This window comes from Vigna radiata, chromosome 3, assembly GCF_000741045.1.
Source record: "Vigna radiata var. radiata cultivar VC1973A chromosome 3, Vradiata_ver6, whole genome shotgun sequence".
Classification (NCBI taxonomy): domain Eukaryota; kingdom Viridiplantae; phylum Streptophyta; class Magnoliopsida; order Fabales; family Fabaceae; genus Vigna; species Vigna radiata.
This window is the reverse complement of record NC_028353.1, coordinates 4,475,091-4,502,026: the sequence shown is the minus strand read 5'-3', so window position 1 is coordinate 4,502,026 and position 26,936 is coordinate 4,475,091. Positions and strand designations below refer to the sequence as shown.

Below are 26,936 nucleotides of genomic sequence, written 5' to 3'. Positions count from 1 at the left end.
CTTTCACCCTCATAATTTCCATTTACACCTTTTTAAATTTGAAAATTCCAAATTAAGTAATGTTCACTGCTTTGGGTTGCTAGATTTGAGGTAATGTTAATTAGCGGATTTTTACATTCAAAAGAAAGACCTTCTAAATTAAGTAATTCAAAACTTTAAATAAACTTTCTTCTCCAAGTGAAAATATCATTTTCGATTATAGTATAAAAGTCAAATTCGACTTTTAAATTACAAAATATATCTTAAAATATTACCTAAACATTTTAAATTAATAAAACTAAATAAGTCTTATTCAACCACATGACTTAACATATTATTTGATTATATATATATATATATATATATATATATATATATAATTAAGAATTATTTGGTCTTTTTATCACTTATATAGGATGTCTGTGAAAAGTATAAGGTTGCAGAACGAAATTTCCGTATGTTTGTGCTAATTGGGCTTATTCTTCTTCTTACGTACTCCATTAAACTTTTTTTAATATCTACAATTTCCTCCAACAAAAAAGTTTGGATAGAGTGATGAAAATAAAAAATATTATCATTACCTTATTCACCTGTTATGCTTAAAATATATTTGAAAATAAAAAATACAAGGTGGACTCCATAACTAGTTACGACCCAGTAAATAAACTATAATTGGGGTTATTTATTAGTGGTATGAAAATGATAATAATTATAAATATGACTATGTACTTCTCACTTCAACCCTTCTTTTTTGCTAAAAGTTTGTTGTTCTGCACCTTTCATCTATTTTCCAATGTTGATCTCCTTCTCCTTTTCATATATTAAATAATACTCACAACATATATACTCAGAGAGCTAAAAAAAGTTTGGTATAATTCATTATGTGGGGGAGACTTAATTGATTAGGATTAAATATCAATGATTGTTGAACAAATTAGTGTTTTCTCTTATATAAACACATGTATATATATCACAACACCATTCCATGCAATGCAATGAATAAATTACTACCCTATAACTTTAAAGTGTCCACCATAATTCAAAAAAATTAGGTAGATATTAAACGAAATCAATCAAAAAGATTATTTAATATTTGACCATTTTAATAAGATAAAATAATTTTAACAAAAGTTAATTTTTGTATTTCTAATAAAAAATAATGTAAAGAATAATTGGTTTAAAATATAATTATCCTACACACAACCAACGTAATTGTGTTCGGAGAGTTTTTTATGATTAAAAAGTAGATTTTATGTTTAATTTTATTTTATAAAACTTGTAAGTTAAAATTTATATTTGTTTATATATTTTAAATTGATTTTATATAGAACTTCCAAAACCCCCCATCAATCAAATTTAATGTGTGAGTAGTATTGTTGAAAAATATTTTTACATTTCTACACAGATGGGTAGATTAAAACCATATCAATGTTTTGTATCCCTTTCTCGTACATTGCCCCAACAAACACAATGTTATGGTGACAAGTTATTACAGTAGGAATTAGTCAAAGTACCTTTATGCAAATTTCTACTGATACAAAAGTAGACAAAATGACAGCAAAGTCATTTTTCTTCAACTCTCTCCCTCCATATGCATTGTCATGCAGTAAACTGTTTATTTAACTAGAAAAGCTTAGTGATCTACTTTCTACTGCATAATCATGTTAAATAGTTATGTCTCTATTTTGAATAGCTGAATATTATTAAACAATGGAAATATAATCACTGCAACACTGTGCACCTCCATATCTTTTTGGTTTTGGTAGCATTTCTAACATTCACTCTCCTGGCTGTGGTTACAAAGGCCGATGATGGTTTTGTTGCATTGACAAGCTTCGCAATGAGTGAATGCATTGCTGCTGGTTGAGAAAAACTTCAGTCTTCCATTCAAATTCGATCACTGTAGTAGGAGATGTTACTATCCAAGGGATATGAAAAACAAAAGGAAAGCTACATAACATCAGGGGAAAAAACACGCACTTGTTCAATTAATGTTTGTTGAGCTGTTTGACATTATAGATCCTTTGTCTATTTCTTGACATCAATTCCTGCCGTAATGCCGTGTTGGCATCGTATGATGACATGGCATTCCTCTGTACAAAACAATGAAAATGAACTTGTATACTCTACCATTCTATAATCGTCAAAACGATCAAGAAATTTGATCTCCTTATATTAATTTGGACTAAATATATTCATTGAATGGGCACAAATAGCGCAGATAGATATACATGACTGAGATTTATTTGAATTTGAAACTTACAACGGGCACAAAGTCAGGACTAGACAAGTTGAGAGTGAGATTTTTCATCAGCAACAAAACCTGCGGAGCACCAAATATGTAAACCAATTCTTAGTCACAGAGAAAAAGAATAATGCTCTGCTACATCGCAACTAAAAGAGATAATAAAAAGCAACCTTATGCAAAGCTCAAGGACAGTAACTCTAATTATTTTAACAAATCTTTTTACATGCCTTATAATGTTAACGAAGATTACCGATTATGCAGGAAACAAGCCTTATATGTGACAACAAAGCCTTACGAAAAGTTTCATTGTACTCACAGTTTCAAAATTTATAGGATCCATTTCCTTCAGCTTCTGGACATGGCCTTTTGTGTCTGGATCAAAAATACTTCCAATGAAGCTATAAACTTCAGCAAAATCTGGTAAACCTACGAAATTTGGCCAAAATGAGAATCACCACCAGTTATTAATTTCACCATGCAAGCATATTATGATTAACATATACATGTAAGATCATTACCATGAAGCACCTGAGTCTGTTTCCCTTGTTTTGGTATCTCAGTAGCAGACAACTTTGTAGTAGAATTCCCAACATCACTAACGCAGCTGTTGCCAATTATTGTTACCCCCTTTGATCCAATATCAGCTGAATCAGTGACGTCATATAACATAAACAAGTGGTGGAAAGTTCAATTTAGTACATCTTCATCTCAAACAGAACAATCGAACCAAAAATATGAAAGAATAAAAAGAAACGCGCATGCCTTCATCTCCATGAAGATTGGTGAGTTCATCCAGATAGGGCAGTGATCTGTTGGATCCAGAATTCATGAGCAAGAAATTTTCATCCCACGTGGGAGAAACATATGCCAGGGAAGCTGGTAATGGCACCAGAACTGCAAAACCCAGAAAGCAGTATGTCAGGAACGTGCATGTTGTGCTTTTAAAAAACAGAACATCATAGTATGAAATAGAAGCAAACCATTTTTGGATTCCTTTTGTGGGTAAGGATGAGCAGCTTTACGCTTAGGACGAGGAGGAGGAACATGTGCTACTGTCCCGTTCTTCTGAACTTTCAAAAAGTACTTCTGGGCATGACTTCTAATCTGAAGAAAACTCATGGTGAGACAGAGAGATACATACATATAATAGCATAGCAGAATACATAAATCATGAAAACATAGCTGAAGAACTGCTTCCTAACCTGAATAACTGTCTTTGAACCAACAAAGTCCTCAATTTTCTTCCAATCTCTGTCAAATCTGAACGGCCAAAAATATAAAGGAAAAGGTCAGTAATTCAATAGCAGATTGTGTTTGATACTTCTCTCAAAAACCAAAAAAGAACTGAACCAGCAGAACGACCGAAGAATTTGTTGAGTTATGCACCTTTTCTACCCAGAAGTTGAAAATAATAAAAATAACTCAATCTAGAGTACTGATAAGGAAATAAATTGTGAAGTGAAGCAGCATTATGGTTAAGAATAAGAACTGACAGTTGAAGAGCTTCAAGAAACTTGTCATGCTCCTCCTCAGACCAGCTCTCCCTAGACTTGGTGATAGTATAAGGCTTTCTAACCTTCTTGCCAGAGCCGCTAGAGGGAGTTGAGGGCGCCATTGCCATTGGTTGACAACTTCAACTGTTACTATAGTTAGTGTGACAAATTAAATATAACAAAAAGAGAGATATATTATCATACTTCATTTCACTAAATGTTGTTTTGCCTAACTAGTCATTGTAACCATACTACCAATTAATGCATATTCTTTTAAACTTTATGCTTGAAATATCCAATCCTTTTCGGTGTTAGATAATGTGGTATATAGCTATAATAGAGTATAAAACTATCCAACTTTATGGACTAAGAAGAGAAAGAGAGAAAAATGAAGGGATGGATTGTGTGGTTAAGTGAGGTGCATAGTTGTAAATGTTAGGTCAGTACCACCAAACCAAACGAAAAGCAAAATTGCTACTTTAAAGTATCCTAGATTATCACTTAACAAAAACATAAACAGCTTCCTAGTAAAAGTTAGAATGTTGTGAAAGAAAAAATGAGGATATGAAAGAGGGTTATATGGTGTGGAATAGTTTGGCGGCGTAAGTAGATTGTGGATAGTACATTAGATAGATAAAGAACGAAGATTAAAGAGAAGATTGGTATAAAGAAAGAAGTTGAAGGGACATGAGAGGGGGCAATGTTTTTGTGAACAGGAGGAAATGACAGTGAAAGAAAACGACCTAATACAAATCATGTGCCACTGCTGCTTCTCTTTTTAGTTGGGTACAAGGCGCGCCAAAACCTATTATTATTCATTTCATTTGCTCCACCTCCACCCCAGAACTACAAGAGGATATTTTCTTTTAATATCCCGCAAGATTGGCTTTTGTATAAAAACATGTTCTTCATAATTCGGAGGGTTTCATTAGTAACTTTGTTAACGATGTACATCTGGTTTTAGGCCCTTTTTTAACCTTTGCCAAGTCTCAAAAACTATCATTAGATGGATTCTGGGGTGGTGCTCCACCTTATCTCTATCTGATATTAATATATATTTAGGGAGTGAATGATGATGTTCTCCATATTTAAATTACTTTTAATAATATTAAAAGATTTTTTTTTTTATAAATATAGTGAATTTAGATAATAAATACGGAATATTTATACGAGAATAATCTTATTGGTTTAACGTGGATACGTAAAATTAGTCATGTGTTACACCTTTTCTTTTTATAGAAGACATACTTTTAAGGAAGGAGAGCAACTAGAAGGAAAATGTTATGAGAAGAAGAAAATGAAGTAAATTTGACAACTCAATAAGTTATTGCTAGGATAATCACGCCATTATAAAGTATGTGAAGTTTTGGAAAAGAGACTTGTCAATTATAGTCGTTTAATGGAAGAATAATCTCAAGAACATGGACTATTATCAATTTTTAATCTTTTTTTAGTCTTATAGTCTAAAAGATTATAGGCCAGGGGACTCTTTTGTGTTATAGTGTAAAAGATTATAGCATGAAAGATTATGACTCGAGGGGAGAATTTCTTCACGCACCATCATGTTTTCTTTCTGCACCTACATAGTCTTGGTGAAATGACATTATTGAAAAACAATTTAAATCCTAATTTTATTTCAGGTTTCCCTCACACTCCATGCACCTCCATCGTGTGTGAGGAGTCCCATCCTTCACTTCCACCAAGTTCATTCTATTTTTTTTCCGACAATGATATTTTGATAATTCTTTTTTAATATTTTTTTAATAACAGGATATTTGTCATTATTTTACTGATTTGTTTAAATTTATATTTAAAAAAATATTTAAAACGGACGAATCATAGACTACTACGTATGCGTTATCAAAAAAGAGTTATTAAAGAGACTTTTTCTTTTGTGGTCTAAGTGAATTTAATTTAATTTATTATTTATTATTTTTATTTAAGACAATTAAAATTTATTTAACTGAATAATTTCAATAAATATATTTCATTGTAATAATATTGTGCTTTTTAATTTTTTTTAATATTTTAATTGAATCATTTATATAGTTAATTATATTAATAGAATAAATAATTAAAAGATTTATATAAACAAAAATGAAATAGAGTGAGAAAATAAATATTACAAAATGTAATAGGAGAGGTCTTGTATACCATGAACAATAGGAGAATTAATATATTGTATAATTGTTTGAGAAAGACTATCATATAATGTTTGTAACCATCTCAAAAGGTTATTTTATTAAAATTTTCAATTATTCATTCTATTAATATAAACAGTTATAAATGTTCAATTAAATAAACTAAAATATCGATATTGAAAATTACAACTTATATTATAAAAAAATAAAATTTACAGACGAAGTTTGTGGAGGTCGAGGGACAAAAAAGGAAGACCAATTGTGAGGAGGTGATGAATTTGGAGATCCAAAGGAAAGGATAAGAAACAGGTGATGATCCTTCTTCCTGGCTTCCACCTGAACAATTTTGGAATTCAAATTGAAATTCAATTGCATGCAAATGGACGTTTATTCACATCTTTCGTTACCACCTTTCATATCGCATCGTTTCTCTTCTTCACGATACCAACCTTTCAAGCTTCTCTGTTCCAAGGAATCTCAACCCAAAGACGATAACAATAATAAGGGTATGCAGTTATTCTTCTACAATCACCATTTTTCCATTTTCCCCTAATTATAGTGATGATGAACATGTATGATAGTATTTTAAGAGCAAAATTGGCACAAATAAGTAGTTGTAAGAGAAGTTCAATGTATGATTTTTTTAATCTGAAGCTAAAATTAGATCAAAATTACTAACATAAAAGTGACGATATGTTAGTTTTAGGTTAAAAACATTCATAGATTACCTAAAAGATTTGTCTCGTCAGTTTCTGTACAAACAAAAATGATCTGGATTTCAATCGTTGTTGTTTTCATTTCTCTGATAATTAGCCAGGATTTAGTGCAATGAGAATTTGTCTGCATTACAAAGAAAGGAAATAGAAGAATATATATATAATCAAACTTTTACTCTTGAACTTGTTTGTTTCCAGAAGTATTGAATCCATTAAACAAAGTGCAGAAGTCACTGCAAGTTATTGTAATTGTTGGTTATGGTTGAATGTGTCAGGTGATAAATCTACAACAGACTGGGACAAGGCATGGTCAAAATTGAAGAAGCAAGGGGGCAATAAAGCCTTCTCCAAATTTTCAGATAAGTATGTGAGTTGGAATCCAAGGCGTTCAGAATACCCTCTTTCTGAGGAGGTTGATCCTATTAAGAGAACAGAAAGATCAAACCTCATGTTCTGGAATAGTCCCACTTTCACTCTAGGGGGTGCAATTATTATTGTCACTTTTCTTTTATTGTACACCATTCTTGCACCAATACCAATCAAATGAAGTTTTCTTTCACAGAAAATGTAAATCCTTTTCGATTCAAGTTGATGCTTCTCCCTTTCCTTCTCTGCTGTTGTTGCTTCAACCACTTCAAACAATTTACTTCCTCCGATTTGTCATTGGCTTTTCATGGTTAATCTATTTTTAGATGGTTTTCCTACATGCAGAAGTGAGATATGGATATGGAACAAAATGATCACATTACTTCTTTTTTTTTGTATGAAAAAATTCTTGAAAGTGAAGACAAGATAAATGTTGGACTTGGATGGAATAATAAATTATAAGATAAATGATTTTTCACACACCCAAATATTTTAAACAAATATAAACATAATTAAGTAGACTCTTATAGATGCTTGACTTTACTTAGGACTGTAATTTTAGGTTAACTGTCAAAAGATTAATTATTGAAGCTCCCATTTTAATAATTCTTAATACCACTTTTGGTCCTAGTTTGGGAGGTTTTGTTCAATATGGTCCTACCTTTTCTTTTACTAACAATTGATCCCATTTTTTGAAAAAATTGTTCAATTGACTCCTTTTTGTTTATGACGTCAATTTTCTAACGGTTACGACGTCAATAAGTTCTTTCATGCATTCATCCATCCAAATGTTATTTTAACGGTACTGACATAATGTTATGTTAAAAATCATGTCATCATCATATATAAGGACTATAATAAACAATTTAAACTTGAATATGGGACCACTATGAACAAAAAGGACTCAATTGAACTGTTTTATCAAAAGGTGTGATCAATTGTTATAAAAAAAAAAGGTAGGACCATATTGAACAAACCCTTCCAAATTAGGGACCAAAAGCAGTATTAAGCTTTTTAATAAAAATACAAAACTTCATCTAGATAACATTTCTTCTAACTTTTTTTCCTCTGTGTGCAAAACAAAACTTGTATTAATATTATGGTTTCCTCTTTGTAGATGGAGATGATTTATGAAGTCACATAGGTTTATAATAGGGGCATTAGCTACTACATTTATTTATATATATATATATATATATATATATATATATATATATATATATATATATATATATATGATTTTGTAAATAAACAATATACCACACGTTTTCTTCACTCTTGGGATTAAGTCCTAGATCTAGTTCAAAGAGGTGATGGTCCAGGATTCAAAAAATACAGTGGTGTAGTATTATTTATTTATTTATAAATGCATTAAATTTATTGTCTCATTTCATATGCTTTTTGTATCAAATTTAATTTAACAAAAATAAAAACAGATGTAAGTTTTAATATGAATTACATTTTGTAAATGATAAACGACAAGAGTGAAACTGAAGTATTTGTTGGGTGTAAATATCTAAGTTAAATTAAATTATAATTCTATATTTAACATATTAAATTTAACCAAAAAGTAAAAAATTATAATAGTCGAAGACATGTAAAGAAAACCAAAAACTTATATAAATCAAGTGAAGAAAAAAGTTCTTAAAATGCAGTAATTGTAATGATAAAAATATTTAGGGTTAAATATGTGTTGAGTTCCTATACTTTGGGACGATTTTGGTTTTAGTCCTCTTTTAAACTAAGGTACAATTTAGTCCTTCAACTTTAGAAAACTCTGGTTTTAATCCTTTTTACCAAATTTTTTTAACTTTATTTGTTGTTTCAAACGCGTTTCTCAGTTAACATTGAAGCAAAAATGTGTCAAACAGTGTAAACAATCCAAATGCTATAATGAAACGTGCTTGAAACAGCAAATAAAGTTAAAAAAATTTGATAAAAAGGACTAAAACCAGATTTTTCTAAAGTTGAAGGACTAAATTGTAGCTTAGTTTGAAAGAGGGACTAAAACCAAAATTGACCCAAAGTATAGGGACTAAAAACATATTTAACCCAAATCTTTATTATATGTGGGTGTCGCGTTGAAAGTTCAAAAACCAAATTTGATCCTCAAATTTCTTCAAACAAAAGTTTAATTTTCCTTCAGGGGTCCTAACTTATATATAAATTGCTTATGAAAACATTTTAGGCTGGAACATAAATTGAAGGATAAAGATAACATTAGATTATTATTCATATTTTAAAGTTTTATTAAAATCGTATCATTCTATTAATGTAATAAATCAGTTTTTAAATGAAATTACATACCTAATTTTTTATGCAATATATATTCAAAGTGAGAACTAACTAAAATTATCTAAAATACAGTACTAAGTGTATGTTTGAATTTCAGTTGAAATATTTAAACTAGTTTTAATTTCTACTAACAGTCTCAATATATTTGCAATTTCTAATCTAGTTATAAATAAAAAATGACCTCAGACTTTAATTACTTAAAATATACTATCATTTTTTTTTTCAATTTCAGTTATACTAAGTTAATTTAATTGTCTAACTGAAATTGGAGCACGTGCTAATTTTTGAAGATCAATGTTGAATACCATTTGCATTATTTATTATTAATTAAAATTTATTAAAAACAATACAATTTTGTAAGTTTTGTTATTCTACTTGTGTCACTTGATTTTATCATCTTAAATAAATTCTAAACAAATAAAAAAAATCTGTCTGTCCAGAAAAAACCAAATAATAAAATCTGCGTTTAAAAGGAACTTGTCAATGTCGATCAGGCAGATGCTATTGCTAGATATTTTCTACAGAAAAGTGAAGAAGAAGGCAAAATAATAATATGAGTTGCGTGAAGGGAAACGGAATTTGTGGGTACGATAATGTTGAAAAAACATGCTCCTTTAAAATTCAATCCAATCCAAATTCCAAAACCCATATAAACCCTTCCATCAGAGTTTCCTAACAAACCAAACGGTTGGCCAAGAATCACAACATCATCACCAAGAATGAGAGATTTCGTGATCCTTGGCTCTTCTGTCACAACCCCTTTTCCTTCTTCTTCTTCTTCTTCTGCAGCACCCTATCGTTTCTCCATTAAACAGTCTATTCCAAAGCTCGCTCCTTTCTATTCCTCTTGGAACATTTCATGCGCCCTCCAAGCCCCCCTCTCTCTCAGCGCCGATTCCAAGCTCGTTGAGGAATTTGAAGTGTTCGATGAGGATGCCATTGATTCTGGGGTCGATGCTGAGGTTCTGGCCAAGATGGTTCTGTTAGGAATTCGAGGGAACAAGGTAAGGAGTGTTGTTCACACTCTCAACAGAGTGCAGGATCGCGCAGTTTCTCTAGCTTCTCATCTTAATGGCTCTTCGATTGATGCCATTGCGAAGGAGTGTTGCCGTTTGGTCACGTGCGGCCAAATTGAGGAGGCTGTTGAACTAATGGAGATTCTCACACGTAATTATTTTTGGCTCCATTTTCTTTTTATTTTGCATCCTTTTCTAAGTAGTGTAGATCCACCTCATAATGTTATATAATCTATCCTTAGACGTACACATGCAAATTTTTGTTCATGGTAAACTTGTCCACTATTATGATAATCACCCTAAAGTAGTTGACATAAGTAATTTGAGACTTGTGTGCTTTGACTAAGGATTGACGTTTGATCATTGGCTTCTGAATGGAGTTGTCTCTACTAGTATCGCTTTTGGTTAATATATAAAAAGTAATAATTTTCCTGCAATCTTAATTAGCATAATTTTTATTAGTTGTGTAATTTATTTCTGAATTCTTACATTGCGCGAAAAAAATATCTCTGTATAGACACACATATATATAGTTATTCTAAGAAATGTAGTATACTTAATTTTTTAAAATTAATTTAATGTGAATTAAAGATCAATAAACATGTTTTTTATTTAACAGTTGTAATTAAATGTTAATATATTCTTATTAGGAATCAACTCTAGTGGGTGTTTACTTTTTTTTTTTTTTTTTGCATGTATAAATCTAGCATTTATGCTGTGCATTCATCGAGTAATGAAAAATTGTGTATGAACGCTATGAGACACTTAGCGAGATAGAAATAGAAGGGAGAGAGATGTAGATATGATATATGATATGATCTAAGTAAAAGAGATACAGAAAATTAGTATCAATTAAGTGTATATTGTAGTCCCACCACCATAGTTTTAGCACTGGGATATAAGATGACTTAGTGGTAAAGTTGGAAGGGAGGGTGGGGGAGGTTGTGAGTTCAACTTCTCTATTAACAATGTGGAGATATAAAATTGGTTTGGTAGGTTTGAAAGGGAAGGTGTGAGAAGTTGTAGGTTGAACTCTGTCCACTAACAAATACTAACAACTAACATTGTCTATAAAAAAAACCGTAGTTTTAGAACTACTACTGCCAGCACCAGTAGTAATACTACAACTAGTGGCAATAGATCAATATAAACTGAGTGAACTCCTTTTTCAGGGGAGAGAATATTAGAGCAGCTTCCTAATGATTGAATTGTTGTGACTTGTGATGAATAAAATTCATTAATTCTTTCTTTCAGGTTTCAAGATATCAATCAGGGGACTTGTTCAGCCGTCTGACGTAATTAAACGCTGTGTTCTTAGTCGGAACCCAATTCTAGCTGTTAGGTATGATTTTATATTGTTGTAAAAGACACTGTTTCAATTTCTAGAGCATTTTGATTGCATTTGAATGTGTTGTCTTTGATTTTTAATATCTGTTTATACTTTTTTGAAGTTAATTTTTAATTTATATCTTCTAATCTAAACAAGTGAATTCAATATATGTCGATATATGTCGACTTTCCCTATGATAAGAATGATATTATCATTTCTTTCAGGTATGCATGTCTTCTTCCCCATGCACAGATATTGTTCTGCAGTATTATATCAGAATTTGGCAAAAGGAGGGATTTGATTTCTGCTTTGAAAACATATGAGCTATCGAAGAAACATGTGGATACTCCCAATATGTACATATACCGGGCAATAATTGATGCTTGTGGTCTATGTCGTGATTACATGAAATCTAGGTACATATATGAGGTATTTTCTGTGGCAGTTTACATTGACTCACTTCAACTTGTCTTAAAGCAATTCAAAACTTTGAGTTCTGCATTAGTAATTTATTCTCCTAGGTGTAGCACTTATGATACAGTGCCAGTTACTTACAAGCTACAACCCCCATGTTTATGCGCTCTTTTGCTCCTGTTCCTGTTAAATGTAGAGCTATGCTATTAGTGGTTATGATCACTGCATTGGATTAATTGACATTTTAAATTAAAAGGTTTTAGAAGAATTAATTGGTTGTGAGATTGTAGCCCAGATAAATAGTAAATCTTTTAGCACAAATGTCTTACATAGTAAGGATTATTTTATTGATTCCTACTCAAATGTTAATCACAAAGGTTTAGTTGAATATGAAGCAGTAAAGGAAAGCATTCAAGCACAAGAGTCCTGTTGCATGGGAAATGAGAAGAGATGACTTGAGGGTCGCCATTGTTCATTAACAAACTAGTACTATCGTGATAAGTATTATGGGGGATACTACCCTCAAAAACTAACTATTAAGAGGGGAAACCAACATTTAAATACTCCATTGAGCATTCCATTCTACTCAATGATGGACTTAGGCACTCCATAATACCCAAGTTCCTTTCATATACAATCATAACTACTAGAAAAAGGATAGAGCTAATATTTTGAAAAATGTTCATTGAACATCTCAAACTTATGTCAGCATATAGAGATAAAATCATATTCTATATTTATGTGAACTTAATTTGGATTCATTGACTAAGCCTTTACCATATAAAGTGAATTTGCCGCACTATTGTTTACAATAGCATAATGAATTTTATAGGATAGTCCATAGTAATTGAATTCTCTCCGAAGCTGTGCACACCATATTGAATTCTTTGCACAACGAATAAAGTACTTGGTTCTCTTTAACTGCACAACAAATAAAGTACTTAGTTCCCTTTAAAGGGGTAGTAATTTATAAAAGGATGAACTACATGCCTTCATGAACCGTGTGTAGTTATGCTGTGCTCTTGATAATATGGGGACGGTCTATCTAGTTTTAAATTTTATATTTCTCTTCACGTCACCTATATTTGTCAAAAGGAGATATGCATGGGAAAGAGATGATGTCCTCAGGCTAGGGATACAGAAACTGTAATTAATTTTTGGTTATGTTTTGGCATACTCAGTAATTTTGGTTTCACATGTTTCCTAAAATGGCACTCTCCTAGAATTTCAAAATAAAATATGACTGTTCTGATAGATTAATACTGAGCTAGTGGTTATGATGTTGGCTTACAAGCTCAATACAAGTTTTTGTAATATTTATTCACTTCTCTGATGTATATTATAGCATACACTTACACAATTTCTGGTGCAGGATTTGCTTAATCAGAAGATAACTCCAAATATATACGTTTTCAACAGCCTCATGAATGTGAATGCTCATGATCTTAGCTACACATTAAATCTATATCAAAATATGCAGGTAACCCTTGTTCCCCTCGAATATAGTTGTCATATGCACATATACACACATGTGAACACACAAAGAAGAAAAAGGCAGAACTCCAGAACAGAGATATGCAGCCATGCATATATTATTTTGAATGAAAACTTCACTTGTCTTTACAATTCTTGTTTTCTCACAATAATTTTTAATGTGTTGGATAACATCGAATGAATTATGTCTATATTATTTTCTTTTGATATCCCTTAAAAATGAGAAAAGAAGACTAATTAGATTTCTTCTGCATAACTTTATATATTAATTGACAACATATGCTTTTATTGTCATGCCAAGAGTTGGCAGGAGCATTAAAGTTTTTCTTCATCTGAGCAAATACTGCATATTGGCTAAATTCCTTCTACAAATCCAGAATCTTGGTTTAAAACCAGATATGACATCTTATAACATCCTACTGAAAGCATGCTGTGTTGCGGGAAGAGTTGATCTGGCTCAAGACATCTATAGGGAACTTAAGCATTTGGAATCAGTGGGACAGCTAAAATTAGATGTCTTTACCTACAGCACAATTATAAAGGTATGTTATTGTAGACTCAACATCACCATAATTTCATTGATATTGCATGGAATCTACAACCTTCTCGTTCACCTCTTTTCAGTGAAGAACTATGTAACAAAAATAGTATATTTGACATCTCCCACACCAATTTCAGGTCTTCGCAGATGCGAGGTTATGGCAGATGGCTCTAACAATCAAGCAAGACATGCTTTCTGCTGGTGTTTCTCTTAATATTGTCGCATGGTCATCATTAATCAATGCCTGTGCACATACAGGGCTCGTAGAGCAGGCAATTCAGTTATTTGAAGAAATGCTTTTGGCTGGCTGCGAGCCTAATACTCAGTGTTTCAACATAATTTTAAATGCCTGTGTTGAAGCTTGCCAATATGACAGGGCTTTTCGCTTTTTCAATTCTTGGAAGGGAAACAAGATGTCAAGGTCATTTGGTGAAGACTGCAACAACAATATAGGGCAGGGACTTGTGCATAATGTTACTACTATGCCAAATGGCATTTCTAATTCACACATCTTGAATTTTGCTGAGAGGTTCCCTTTCACACCAACTACAACAACATACAATATTTTACTGAAGGCCTGTGGTACTGATTATTACCATGCAAAAGCATTAATCAAAGAGATGGAAACAGTAGGCCTTTCCCCTAATCAAATTAGCTGGTCAATTTTGATAGATATCTGTGGAGCATCAGCAAACGTGGAGGGTGCCATTGAGGTAAAACTATAATTAATCTAAAGTATTATATATTTGCATCTATTTTGCATAATTTTTTTGGAAACCTTTTTAGTCAAAGTGTATCAGGATTGATGTTTTGGTAACACTGCCACAGGGAATGCCATGTGTTTCTTATCATATTTGTAATTTTTTATGGATCACTTGAACTAAAAGAACAACTTCAAAGTATTTGTTAATCTTAATATGATCGATTAGTTCAATTTTTTAGCTTGATAAATCAGCTTAGCCAAGAGATTATGTACTTAAAACTACTGAGGCATAGAATAGAGCAGGTAATAGGAAAACTCTTCTCCAAAATGTTAACAAGTATAATATTTACAAGGCAAAATTGTAGCTGCAAGATAGACGATAGAGGAAATTCAAAATTGTCATGTTTCAATTGTAACCATGGAAAGTGATTATGGGACCATTCTTGGACACTTACCATGAAATCATATTCCAGCTGACCTCCCCTAGTGAGATAAAGCTTTGTTGTCGATGTTGTTATTACCGTGAAGTCATAATGTCATATTCCATAAACAGTATACTTCAAATAATTACTATGAAATAATAGTCTGCCTGAATATTGATGTGCCGAGAGTAAATATTGTTGTTCTTAGCTTATTCATATCATGGTCATGCATTTAGTTCTCTGATGAGATGACCATGTTTCCCATGCAGATTTTGAAGAACATGGCTGATGCTGGAATTAAACCTGATGTTATTGCATATACGACAGCCATTAAGGTAAAAAATTATTCTGTCCAAATGAACACATTTTATTTTATGAAATTACCTGTACACTTCAAGGGACATTTTTTACTATGTTAAAATTATATGGTCTTTGACACAAGGGAATTTTGCCTTTTGGTTCACAGGTTTGTGTTGAAAGTAAGAATTTTATGCAAGCATTAGCATTATATGAAGAAATGAAAAGCTACCAGATACGACCAAATTTGGTAAGTGCCCAGTGACTTTAGTTGTTATATTCACAAAATAGTAAATTTGGATAGCCCTATTGATGAACTCAATGCAACTTGGATAAGGCGGCTATTCTACATCCATAAAAGCCAACTAAAATATAAGTAGAATGGTTGAAATATCTACTCACAGAAAAGGAAATGACGGACAATGTATAATACAGTAAATTTCTGAGAATAATGGAAATGAAAACTTTCTTGTGATCTAGGGAAAAATTAACATAGTATGCTTCATCTTTTTCATCTTATCCATATTGATTTTGTTAATTACCTCTCAGATAACATACAACACACTTCTGAAGGCCCGCAGTAAATATGGCTCCCTACATGAGGTGCAACAATGCTTGGCTATATACCAGGATATGCGAAAGGCAGGGTATGTTAGCTGTACTCATGTCAGAGATAAGTTGGACAATTTATCTTTTCTAAGTTATGTGTATCCATGTAGACCTTGTCTGTTCCATTTTAAATGATATGTTCATAACTTTTTTAACACATTTGGATGTTTGTGAGATCACTTCTCAATGGTTTCAAATTTCAAGCATAATTCTGAATTACCTATGCCCAGCAAGGTTTATGTTATTTCAAGCTCTATATGCTCTTAATTGCATGCATAAAGTAGTCTACTGCTGATGCTACATTCATAATGTTAACTTTGGTATGAGTGATCCTATTCAATATTGTTTCTTTTCTGTTACACCCTGATTGATTTTATCAGTTGTTGTTTGCTTGGTTATAATTTCTCCCATAGTGAATTGGTGCTAAAAGTTTGATTATGGGAAGTTCAGATCCCAAATCAATTACATATGTATAGCAAACTAGAGCTTATAAAGGCTCAGGAAACCCCCATCTAATGTGCTAGCTTTTGGGTTTACATTAGGTTCACTTCAAATTCAAGATGGAACCAGAGCCCCCTATCATAGACATGATACTGGGCCATCTTCGCCTGTCCAAAAGCCTGCCTGGCCTCACAGCTTTCCCAATTCAATATAAAAAATGGTCATGCAAGCTTCATGCTTCAGATGTCCAATATTATGCATAAGAAATGTGTTTAGTACATCCACTGTAAATATTATCAAAGTAGAGCCTTATAAAAACTAGGACAACCTTCATCTCATAAATTAGTTTTTTTATTGAGTTTGGCGTGACCCAAATTGAAGATGAGATGATATGCTTTACTGAAACCATGATCCTCTTTGGTATCCTTGAATTGAAAAGGAACTGGAATCCCTCATTGTCCAAGGAAGAAGAGGGAATTCTGATTCTAATTCTTTACTTCCATTGTCCTCCTGGTATACAATATAACGAGTTCCCAAACGTTGTAGCACACAAAGGATTGAACAGAAGGATGTGATCCAGGACTATCTTGTACTTTGAAGGGAATGACCAGAATATCCTTTGACACCAACATCGCTTCAGTTGCAAACTAAATAACTTATGTATTGCAGGTATAAACCCAATGACTGCTATCTGGAAGAATTGATTGAGGAATGGTGTGAAGGAGTGATACAAGATAACAGAGAGATGCAAGGAGAATTTTCTTTCAGCAATAAATCTGAATTAGAGAGATCCCAAAGTCTACTTCTTGAAAAAATTGCTGCTCACCTGCTAAAGAGGGTAGCTGACATCCTATCAATTGATGTTCAAGGTCTCACAAAGGTGCCTATAAATTCCTCAGTTAATATTTGTCATGAAACTGTCTCAACTCTAGCACGGTTGAAAGACATTTGTTTGTAGAAATGCTAGCGAACTATCTTTTCAACATGCACTTAAGTATCGTGTGAATTTCATGTGAGTCCCACTAAATTGCGATTGGAACTCATGAATCATGATCTAGTGAGCCTTATATGAATTTCAGTCAATAATAGAATGTAGGTTTAATTACTCATTTAATCCTTTTTGTTATAAGATTTTACGTTTTGATCTCTGTGCTTAAAAATTTTCCATTTTAATCCCAACAAATACTATTTTAATCCTTATACATGTAATTTTTAATTTCTTTTAGTTCCCACGGTTTAAAGTCACAGGACTAAAAGAGATTAAAAAAAGTATGCATGCAGACTAAATGACTGATTTTTATGTGCAGGGACCAAAAGGTAAAGTTTGTTCCCAACTTTACCTAGATTTTTTTTTTCTTTTTTAAATTCCAGATTGCATAATTTCATTTACTTCCTTGTTGTTTCTTGAGTTTCTGTTACTACTCTCAAATTTATAAAACAAGCAATATTTTGTTAGTTACATTTGATCTGGAAAATTCTTAGAAGTCTTTTTGTGATGAAACCAACGTTGTGAACAGGTTGAAGCTCGTTTGGTTGTTCTTGCAGTTCTTCGGATGATCAAAGAGAATTACAGTTTAGGTATGAATGTGAAATTTTAGCCATATAAGTATTCGTCTTCATATGAACTTTGAAAGGAAACGGGTGGAAACACCAAAAAAAATATCTATATATATATATAAATATAACTTATAGCTAACATTTGTGGACGCAGGACATTCAATAAATGATGATATCTTGATCGTCATAGGAGCTACTAAAGTAGACGAAAATCCAAATAAACGCATATTAGAAGTGCAAGAGGCAATAATAAAACTTCTTAGAAACGAATTGGGGCTAGAAGTTTTTTCTGCCAGAACCAGATTAGCACTAAGTGACACACCAAAGTTAAAGCACCCCAACTTTGCAAATCTCAAAATAGGAGCACTACCAGGAGAGGATGCATTACCCACATTAACGGGGTTTCAGACCAGGAGACCTGGAATTCTAGTGAGGTTGAAGGTCACCAGAAAATCATTATACAGTTGGTTGCACAGGAAGTAAGCATTGGATAGTTCCATTACAACTTACAGGAATTTTGTACAAATAGTAGATAAGATGTGCCATTTTCCCCCTCCCAACTTTGTATATAATGTATGTGGTTATAGCTTCCCATGTATCTGTAATCAAAATAGCTGTAAAATAATGAATGATACCAAGTGCCGTCTAATCAAATCGTGTAATTAGCTATTCTCAATGTTCCTCTCCGGTTATTCCTGTCATCCTAAGTTGCAATACTGATACTTCAATTCAGCATTATAAGTTTAAGAGAAACTCAAGGAATTAAAGAAAAAGAAATATTGTTCTAGAACGTGTTAAAATTAGCACCGGCTCCTACGTTTCATTGAACACAATTATGAATAAAGGTCAAACAAACAAATCTAATTTAAAAAGCGGAAACTGGAAAATGAAATAAAGTGCTCAATGAACCTATTCCTCCATTCCATCAGTAGAAAAAACGGAATAGAAGGTTTCACCTTGTGAAATGGAAGGAAAATTATTATATACAAGATTTTGAAATAATCAACAGACTCTTCGGTTAAACAGCCCATAGTATTAGGTTCCAAAATTTGAGTTTTCTTTGGATAAATTGTGGGTAATAAGGTTATTTTTTAACCGAAAGTCAAGAAAAGCCACTCAGCATAAGAAGCAGTTTACGTATGATGTACAATGCCGTATGTTTGATACGATTAACACTTCAGGAAGCAAGATACATAAAGCAGAGAAAGGGCTCCTTCTCCTTTTTTCACGAGCAACATGCTTTTAAGATATCTTCAATTTCTGGGTCATCTCCTGCTTCTTTGTCCTGCTCACACGAACATATTCCACACAATGATATCAGAAAAATGTTTATATGCCATGAATATTATGTTGATTGACGCTATTTGCTGTTAAGCTAACAAGTAGCAAGGAATGTCATACCTTGTGAAGGTATGAGATGTTATTTTTACCCGGGCCTGCAACTATAATTCCTCCTTGTTTCCTGCCACAATCTCAAAAATAGAGGAAATGTTAAGAGAATTCAGCTATGCACCAAAGGGTAAACAGGGAGAAATGATTTAGAATCTGTTAGAAAAACTAGAAAATATGTCTGATAATATATCTATTGTATTTCAGAATGACTTAGAAGATGTAGCAAGATTAATTTAACAAGGGAGAGTCAAGTATATCACAACACACCATATGAGATATTGACTACAAATCTGGAAAAAAAACAGCATAAGATAATTTATTTACATACCAGCCTCCTCTGGTAACAGTATCCTTTTCAAATGAAAGCTTCCAATCTTGTCGATAACCTTCCCTATATAGCTGTATTATCTTAAGACCTGCCTGCAGTGTGTAACAGCTGAAATTGACATGGAATTCTTTGTGCAATTAACAAAAACCTCAATAGATAAACATATGCCATTCGGCCACTGGTGATTTGTGCATTATTTTCCATAAAAGATCTGGAGGCGTGTGACTTACATTGGGGGTAAATGTGGTTAAAACTCCAGACACAAATTGTAAGGCCTCATATGACGAGTGTGTGGGGTCTGCATAGATTTCTAGAAGAGGTAACAGAGTCATGAAGTGCTGCTATAAGATGTATAAATTATGAAACTTATAACAAGCCTAAGGTTATCTGCAAACCACCTCCTTGAAATTTTGTTTTCTCTGCAAAGGATTTAGCCTGTACCAACATATGGTATTAGCAACACATTCCAGAACATTCAGATGATAAGAGAAAGAAGAGATTTTAATACTTGGGAGTCTTGCACCGAGAATTATATCTATTGGACATTAGTAGTTCCACTCAAAATGCAAACCAGACTCCAATTGAAGAAGATACAGTACAAGAAAATTTAGCATCCAAAGAAGAAAATAAAATCTAACCCAACAGACCTGATAAAAAAAGTACAGACATTCACCATAGTTTCTTCTGATATACCTGATCAATGCTCCCAGGTCCAATCAACACAAGTGCCACACCAGATGCATCCATTATATCCTGTTGGCAGAACATATCCATGTTAGCAGGCATGCAAACCTTGGTGAAATAGAAATATTTAAATGTTACCACTAAACATTTATCATGAAATGTGATTCTTCAAGCCAAAACTTTTCATTGCAAACTATATTTTAGAAAAACGACTCATGCTTTTACCTTCCACCTCATGGTAAGGATATTTTCAGTCAGAACTAGTGAAGCAAAATATAGATTACACCAAAAGGAAGCTATCCAAAGTTCAAACATTTGTCACATAAAAGGGAACAAAAACCATGAATCATGTTTGAATCAGCATTTTGAATAAAGATGGATGCATACTATAAACTCAAAAGAAAAGAACCAAAATAAACTTCTAAGACTCGGTTCTAAAAGCAACCTCCTAACTTCTGGCAGTAATCAAACGAGTCTTCAGTTAAGGTGGAAGCTTATTGGAACATAAAACAATTGACAAAAGAACAGGAGAAAAGAGAAATAACATAGCAGAAAACTTTACCTTCTTGGATGCAAGATAATCAGCTCTTTTGCGGCACAACACGCACCTGCAAATTTACAGATAAAAAGGAGCACAAGTTATTGTTCAGCAACTGGTAAACAGGAGTTACTACATATAAAAACTTATGTTGTGTAAATATGATAAAAATCACCCAAAGTGGCGTGCAAAGGCCACAACGGCTTTCCTATCTTTCCACAAGTCAGAAATTGGAATCCCGTTTCCTTCCAAATCAAACACTTTCACCGAATCCAGAGAACTTGTGGTATCGTCACTCAACACAGGAGACTCTACTCCTGTTCTCATACACCAATTGAAACAGTTAACCTTCAAGAGTTTGCGTGAGATACATGCATATTTATTTTACAATTTACACTGTCAACTAATTAGAACTTGTTATAGACTTTAAAGATACATGCATATATCTTCAGCAGTTTCAGTGCAATCAAAACTGACAAATGGCTACTTCAGAACGGGAAAATGTATGATCTTTTTAGATGCTATTTCAGAAACTTATCTTTTTCTATACTTCAGAAAGGGAAAAGAGTAAAAAGATTGAGACAAAACTTGCCTGCAGTGCCAGAAGCAAAGGGTGTGGTCGTTGCATGATTTTGAGTTGTTAAGAGTTTGGGAAGATTCTTTGAATATATTGGAAGGTTTTGGTGCAGTGAAAGGGTGGGATGATGTAGATGCAAGCAACAGTGACTTGTGATTCTGTTAAGGTGAAGAGAATTTGACACAAGAGTTGCAGAAAGAGAGCATGCCATGGAACACGGTCTCAGGAAGCAGAACAGCAATGGAAGACTTTTCCTTCTTTCTATTTGTCCCTCGTTGCATAGCAAAGTGAGAGAAACAACTAACGTGGCATGTTCTGTGGCTCAATTCAACATATGGACACAAATCATTTGTCTAATAAGAAATTCACAATTTTAATCTTTTTTGTACTTTTCTTTAGTTACATGTATAAGAAAAATAGATAGATTATATAATGATTAATAGTGTAAGATATATAATTTTCAAAAGGATTTAAATATAAAAGGTTAATTTTTTTATTCAAGATAAATAATTAGGGCAAACCATTTAGATTCCAGTAATAATACCCGTATCTTCTAAATATTTCTCCCAATTTATTTCTTAATAAAATATCGAGTGAAAATTTCATATATATTAAACATATTATTTTTATAATAGCTATCTTAAAAAAATCACAAATATATTAATTAATTAATAATATCATCTTTACAGTAACCGTATATGTAAGTTTTTTTATTCTCAACGTAACATTTTACATTATTTTTAAGAGAAATTATTATGTATCCAACTTTTTTTAATAATTTCATATAAAATCAATTAGTTCTATCAATAATATTTTTAAAATTTGATATACAATTCTATTTTCTAAAAAAATATTCTAAATTTCTTTTTTAATAATTTGATTAATCAAATTTTATTGTTTTAATATTTTTTAAAAAAATTTATGTATTAATTTTATTATGATCTAAATTTTTTAAACTTTTGTGTAAACATTTTGTTTTTCTTTAAGTTATTTTTTAATAATTTGATTCACAAATTTAACCCTAATATTTATACTATTTTATTTTTTTTAACTTTTTAATTTGGTGTTTTTTAATTTAAATAATTTATTTTTAACTATTTTTTTATATTGTTTAAATAACTTGTTTATTAAATATTTTAATAATTTAATTCTTTTAAATCTAAAAAGCAAGTTATCAAAAAATACCTCAAAAAAAAAACAAATATTTATACATAAATTTAAAAGGTTTAATTTTTAATTTTTTTAAATCAATATTAGAAAAAACATTTTAGGATTTAAAAGATTATAAAAAAAAAATTATTAAAAGAAATATATTATAATTAAAAATATATGATTATAAAAATTAATTAAACAAAATATTAGAAATAGTTAAAAAATATTGTGGTATCAAAGTTTTAGAAAATGCAAAATTGTTAAAAAAAAATTGAAATGAGAAAAATAGAATTCGTGTTCCTCCTTGAGACTTCTATAAAAATAAAAAATAATGTAAGAAATAGAAGTTGTATGTTATGAATATGACTTCTATTTCAAAGTCCATTATCAATATAAAAATAAAAATACCAAAATCGTTAAAAGATAAATATCATCACTTTAGTTAAATTAAAGATATAAGGAAAATATAAGGAAGTAGTCAGCATTATACACGATTTCAATGTTTTTTTTTTGTATTTAATTAAAGTTGATGTTATTGTTCATCTTAATGACTTGATTATTAAACCAAAATCATGAGTACAAGAGTTATCAAGACTTGTTCCTATTTGTAAATTTTCAGAAAAAAAATCTCATATTGGTAATTTTGGAAATAAATAAATAAACTTATGTCATAGTAAAAAAAAAAAAGAAAAAATCTAACAGAATAAACACGATTTACCTAAAATTTAAAAAGAAAATAAGTTATTTAAGAAAAAGAAAGATAGGGTAAACAGTTGGAGAAAAAGAAAGAAAAGAAGAAAAGAAATTTATTTAAGAAGGATGCATTGCTGAGTGCGCAATCAGCGTTGTAAAGAATACCGCTGCGTTCTTGTGCCTCTAGCTGCGTTTCCAATGGCGGCCATAACCCGCCTCGTAAAGCGCACCCCCTACCTCCCTTGCGCGGCGCGATTCCTGTCTCACGCGCCGCCGCAGAAGGAGAGGAATGTCCAGTGGGTGTTCCTGGGGTGTCCCGGCGTTGGAAAAGGCACCTACGCCAGCCGGCTTTGCAACCTCCTTGGTGTCCCTCATATCGCCACCGGTGATCTCGTCCGTAGCGAGCTTGCCTCCAACGGCCCTCTTTCTTCCCAGGTCTCAACCTCTCTCTGGGGATTTCAAAACCCTTTTATCGATTTCGTTGACTTTGAATTTCTGACCTTTATGTGTTATGCCTTGATGCGTTGTTAAACGTAAATCTAATGCGTTCCTGTGAAATGATCTTAAGAATCTGTGCTTTTGTTAGTTACAATCACAGTAGTGATGTCATTGCTCATTGAAAAAACAGTGGTCTTCTTTTAATGTGACCCTGTGGTCCTAGGTTGTGCATTATGGTATTAACTAACTTTGGAATTCGATGCACTCAGTTGGCTGAATTGAGATCCAAAGTTGTGGCTCGTCCCCTTTCAGTGATGTTGTTTTTGAGAAACATATGGTTATGATAGTGCAAACTCAGGGATATTAAATTGAGTCACGATTTGAGTGGATCTGAATTATTTTTTTAGGCTTCGTATGGTTACAGCTTGCAAGACTGGAAACTGAATACTTGTGGCATATTTTTGTTGTTGTTATCTTTATTTTGACAATCTGAGCCGCGATCTATGAAATTTAAATAGTTTATTTTGTTAGTTTCTTCCATTCGCCTCTTTGACAGTGGTGAAGGATTATTCTGTTGTTGGGGTTGGATATATGTTATTTATTTTACTAGGTTATAAGTAAAGTCTGCCTTCTTGTCTTCTGAATCCGTGAATTTTGAGTCTTGGTTTCTTCTCATTTTTATTTTCCATGTTTTTAAGCATACAAGTATGAACTTTGTTTACTATTATTGATCTCTTTTTTGAGGTTTTAATTATACATATCTTTGGTGGTTTTGATTTCAATGCATCATGTGGTGTACCCTATTTTTTATCTGTTTATTGGAAGCTGTTGGGTATGAATTGAAGATAACATGGCTTGAACTTCTAAAGTAGCCTAGTTTTTGACCAAATAAATTGTAGGAGGGTAGTATATTTATTTTTTATCTACCCAGCCATCTATTTTACTTTCTGATTTTCTATTTTTGGTCTTTTTACAGCTATCAGAAATTGTTAATCAAGGTAAATTGGTGTCCGATGAAATCATCATGAGTTTATTGTCGAAGAGGCTGGCTGATGGGGAAGCAAAAGGTGAATCGGGATTTATTCTTGATGGGTTTCCACGAACAATAAAGCAAGCAGTGAGTATTACGTCTTTATATTGATTCCCTTATGTGCTTGTAGTAGCCAAACAATGGCTATATTTTCTGTCCTCCCCATACTTTGTTAACAACAACAATCCAATAAAAATGTGCTTAACATCTGTGTGAACAGGAAATATTGGAAGGAGTAACTGACATTGACTTGGTAGTCAATCTGAAGATCCAAGAAGAAGCACTGCTTGCAAAATGCCTTGGTAGAAGAATTTGCAATCAATGTGGAGGAAATTTTAATGTTGCTTCCATCAGCCTCAAGGGTGAGAATGGGCGCCCAGGAATGGTCATGGCTCCACTTCTTCCTCCTGCACATTGTATGTCAAAGCTCGTTACACGTTCAGATGATACTGAAGAAGTGGTCAAAGAAAGGCTTCGAATATACAGTGAAAAGGTATTTGTGTTATTATTTCGTTAAATTTCCCCATTCATTTGTATTAATTTTATAACTATCATGCTTGCAGAGTCAGCCTGTGGAGGAATTTTACCGTAGCAGAGGAAAACTGTTGGAGTTTGATTTGCCAGGAGGGATCCCAGAATCTTGGCCTAAGTTGCTACAAGCTCTTAATCTTTACGATTATGAGGAGAAGCAATCCGTTGCTGCATAAGATATAAAATCATACCACACAAATGAGTATTTCATTCTTTGCATGCATTTATGTATTGCATGCTTTAAAATTTTGCAGATATAGAACCAAAGAGGGTGGACTTCTCTATTGGTATTATTTGGATAAATAATGATACACGAGGTGTTCAAATCTGATATAACCTCTTCCCGGTTGGGAATTCACTATTTTAATTCAGTTAATAATGACAATGGTTTTTATGCTTTTTAATGGTGTCAGCAACAGTTAATTCCTATAGAATTGCTGACTGGTTAGGATTTAGCAATAAGCTTCAGTAAGATTGACTCATAATTACTGTGTTGTAACTGAAATATGAAATACGAATGAACTAATGCTGTTGTACTAATTTCTTCTTTGCCTCCCGATTTCACGATTCCCACTCATGACTCCTTGGTTGACTCTGTTTTGGATGTATATTATGGTGATTCAAATCTTAGGAGTTCTCTTTTATTGTTAACAGGAATTGGCATTTCATATATCTGATAGTGTTTGGATGAAAGCTTTGTTTTTCATCAATATTATCTAATTGGTATGTCGGTTTTGTTATACTAGTCCTCTTGGTACAATCGCAGCTGGCCGAGCTGGTCGTCATAGTGTTTGCGAGCCAGTAAGTTTAATCAGCTGCTAAATTAAGAGTGGGCACGGTACCAGCTCTTAACTGCTCAAGTTTTTGTGGTGCAAGATAGATCGTGCCCTGCATTTTATCCCAACAGTCAACAGTTCCTTTTTTGTTCCACCTTTTATTTTTGGACAAAACATAATTGCATTTTCTCATGTGTTTTAGTCATGTTTTTCGAACAAAATTATTGTTTTGGAAATTCCAATTATAGTTTTCATCTAAGGTCTGAATGAGTGTAATTTAAATGAAATTTTAATTATGATAACTGTGTTGAAGTTGTCTCCCTTTTTTACTAGGCCCGAGTTTCATTGCGTTGGCAATGAGCATATAACACTTATGTTTGATTGTATGAAGTTCTGTGAAGTGAATATTAGTTGTAAAAGGTTTTGTTAAATGATATAAACAAAAACGAGAATGTTTCTGCACTCAGATTTATACATATAACAATTGATAAATCATCATGGAGGACTTTTGCAATATCTATAGTATGTCACTAGCTCGACACGGTTAACTCTATCAACAATTTTAGCTGTCATCTTATCCACGTTTCTCCCCAATGTCTTCTTCAACCTCTCCAAAACAATCACTTTCACCTCTAAACCCTTTTTCGAAATACACTAAAAATCAACCGTCACTTACATGCTAAGGCGCAACTATATGTTAGTCCTAAGATTGATAAGATATCTTACATAAACGTC

The 26,936-nt window shown here is 32.3% G+C and overlaps 5 protein-coding genes across 9 annotated transcripts; 3 read left to right on the top strand and 2 right to left on the bottom strand.

Moving 5' to 3' along the window:
* Nucleotides 1–1,389: 1,389 nt before the first annotated feature.
* Nucleotides 1,390–4,513, bottom strand: LOC106757230 (protein REVEILLE 8). Of its 2 annotated transcripts, none has more exons than XM_014639856.2 (9): nt 3,721–4,513; nt 3,430–3,487; nt 3,208–3,331; nt 2,990–3,121; nt 2,746–2,871; nt 2,544–2,644; nt 2,243–2,302; nt 1,960–2,072; nt 1,390–1,879 (listed from the first exon to the last, which is right to left on the bottom strand). In XM_014639856.2, the coding sequence occupies exons 1-8, from the start codon at nt 3,846–3,848 to the stop codon at nt 1,968–1,970; spliced, it is 834 nt and encodes a 277-aa protein (XP_014495342.1). In that variant the 5' UTR covers nt 3,849–4,513; the 3' UTR covers nt 1,390–1,879; nt 1,960–1,967. The 2 variants fall into 2 exon arrangements, with proteins under 2 accessions (XP_014495342.1, XP_014495340.1); XM_014639854.2 differs by having other exon boundaries at nt 2,544–2,653; nt 3,721–4,512.
* A 1,567-nt stretch (nt 4,514–6,080) lies between these two features.
* On the top strand, nt 6,081–7,383 carry LOC106757319. The gene is made up of 2 exons (XM_014639960.2): nt 6,081–6,367; nt 6,853–7,383. The coding sequence occupies exons 1-2, from the start codon at nt 6,235–6,237 to the stop codon at nt 7,122–7,124; spliced, it is 405 nt and encodes a 134-aa protein (XP_014495446.1). The 5' UTR covers nt 6,081–6,234; the 3' UTR covers nt 7,125–7,383.
* A 2,345-nt stretch (nt 7,384–9,728) lies between these two features.
* LOC106757623 (pentatricopeptide repeat-containing protein At5g02830, chloroplastic) lies at nt 9,729–18,716 on the top strand. 2 transcript variants are annotated; one of them, XM_014640338.2, is made up of 12 exons: nt 9,731–10,405; nt 11,509–11,596; nt 11,809–12,013; nt 13,371–13,478; nt 13,870–14,034; nt 14,171–14,746; nt 15,428–15,493; nt 15,625–15,705; nt 16,005–16,102; nt 17,175–17,385; nt 18,023–18,083; nt 18,217–18,716. In XM_014640338.2, exons 1-12 carry the CDS (start codon nt 9,958–9,960, stop codon nt 18,543–18,545), a joined length of 2,436 nt encoding a protein of 811 aa, XP_014495824.1. In that variant the 5' UTR covers nt 9,731–9,957; the 3' UTR covers nt 18,546–18,716. The 2 variants fall into 2 exon arrangements, with proteins under 2 accessions (XP_022634908.1, XP_014495824.1); XM_022779187.1 differs by lacking the exons at nt 18,023–18,083; nt 18,217–18,716 and adding an exon at nt 17,732–18,012 and having other exon boundaries at nt 9,729–10,405.
* Nucleotides 18,717–18,959: 243 nt separating this feature from the next.
* Nucleotides 18,960–21,925, bottom strand: LOC106757624 (thioredoxin-like protein AAED1, chloroplastic). Of its 3 annotated transcripts, none has more exons than XM_014640339.2 (9): nt 21,597–21,920; nt 21,180–21,321; nt 21,029–21,074; nt 20,476–20,535; nt 20,178–20,217; nt 20,013–20,092; nt 19,783–19,874; nt 19,464–19,524; nt 18,960–19,347 (listed from the first exon to the last, which is right to left on the bottom strand). In XM_014640339.2, exons 1-9 carry the CDS (start codon nt 21,790–21,792, stop codon nt 19,288–19,290), a joined length of 777 nt encoding a protein of 258 aa, XP_014495825.1. In that variant the 5' UTR covers nt 21,793–21,920; the 3' UTR covers nt 18,960–19,287. The 3 variants fall into 3 exon arrangements, with proteins under 3 accessions (XP_014495825.1, XP_014495826.1, XP_022634909.1); XM_014640340.2 differs by having other exon boundaries at nt 20,181–20,217; nt 21,597–21,918; XM_022779188.1 differs by lacking the exon at nt 18,960–19,347 and having other exon boundaries at nt 19,492–19,534; nt 21,597–21,925.
* Nucleotides 21,926–23,624: 1,699 nt separating this feature from the next.
* Nucleotides 23,625–25,978, top strand: LOC106756811 (adenylate kinase 1, chloroplastic). Its single transcript, XM_014639406.2, has 4 exons — nt 23,625–23,861; nt 24,841–24,981; nt 25,115–25,387; nt 25,458–25,978. Exons 1-4 carry the CDS (start codon nt 23,625–23,627, stop codon nt 25,599–25,601), a joined length of 795 nt encoding a protein of 264 aa, XP_014494892.1. The 3' UTR covers nt 25,602–25,978.
* Nucleotides 25,979–26,936: the final 958 nt, after the last annotated feature.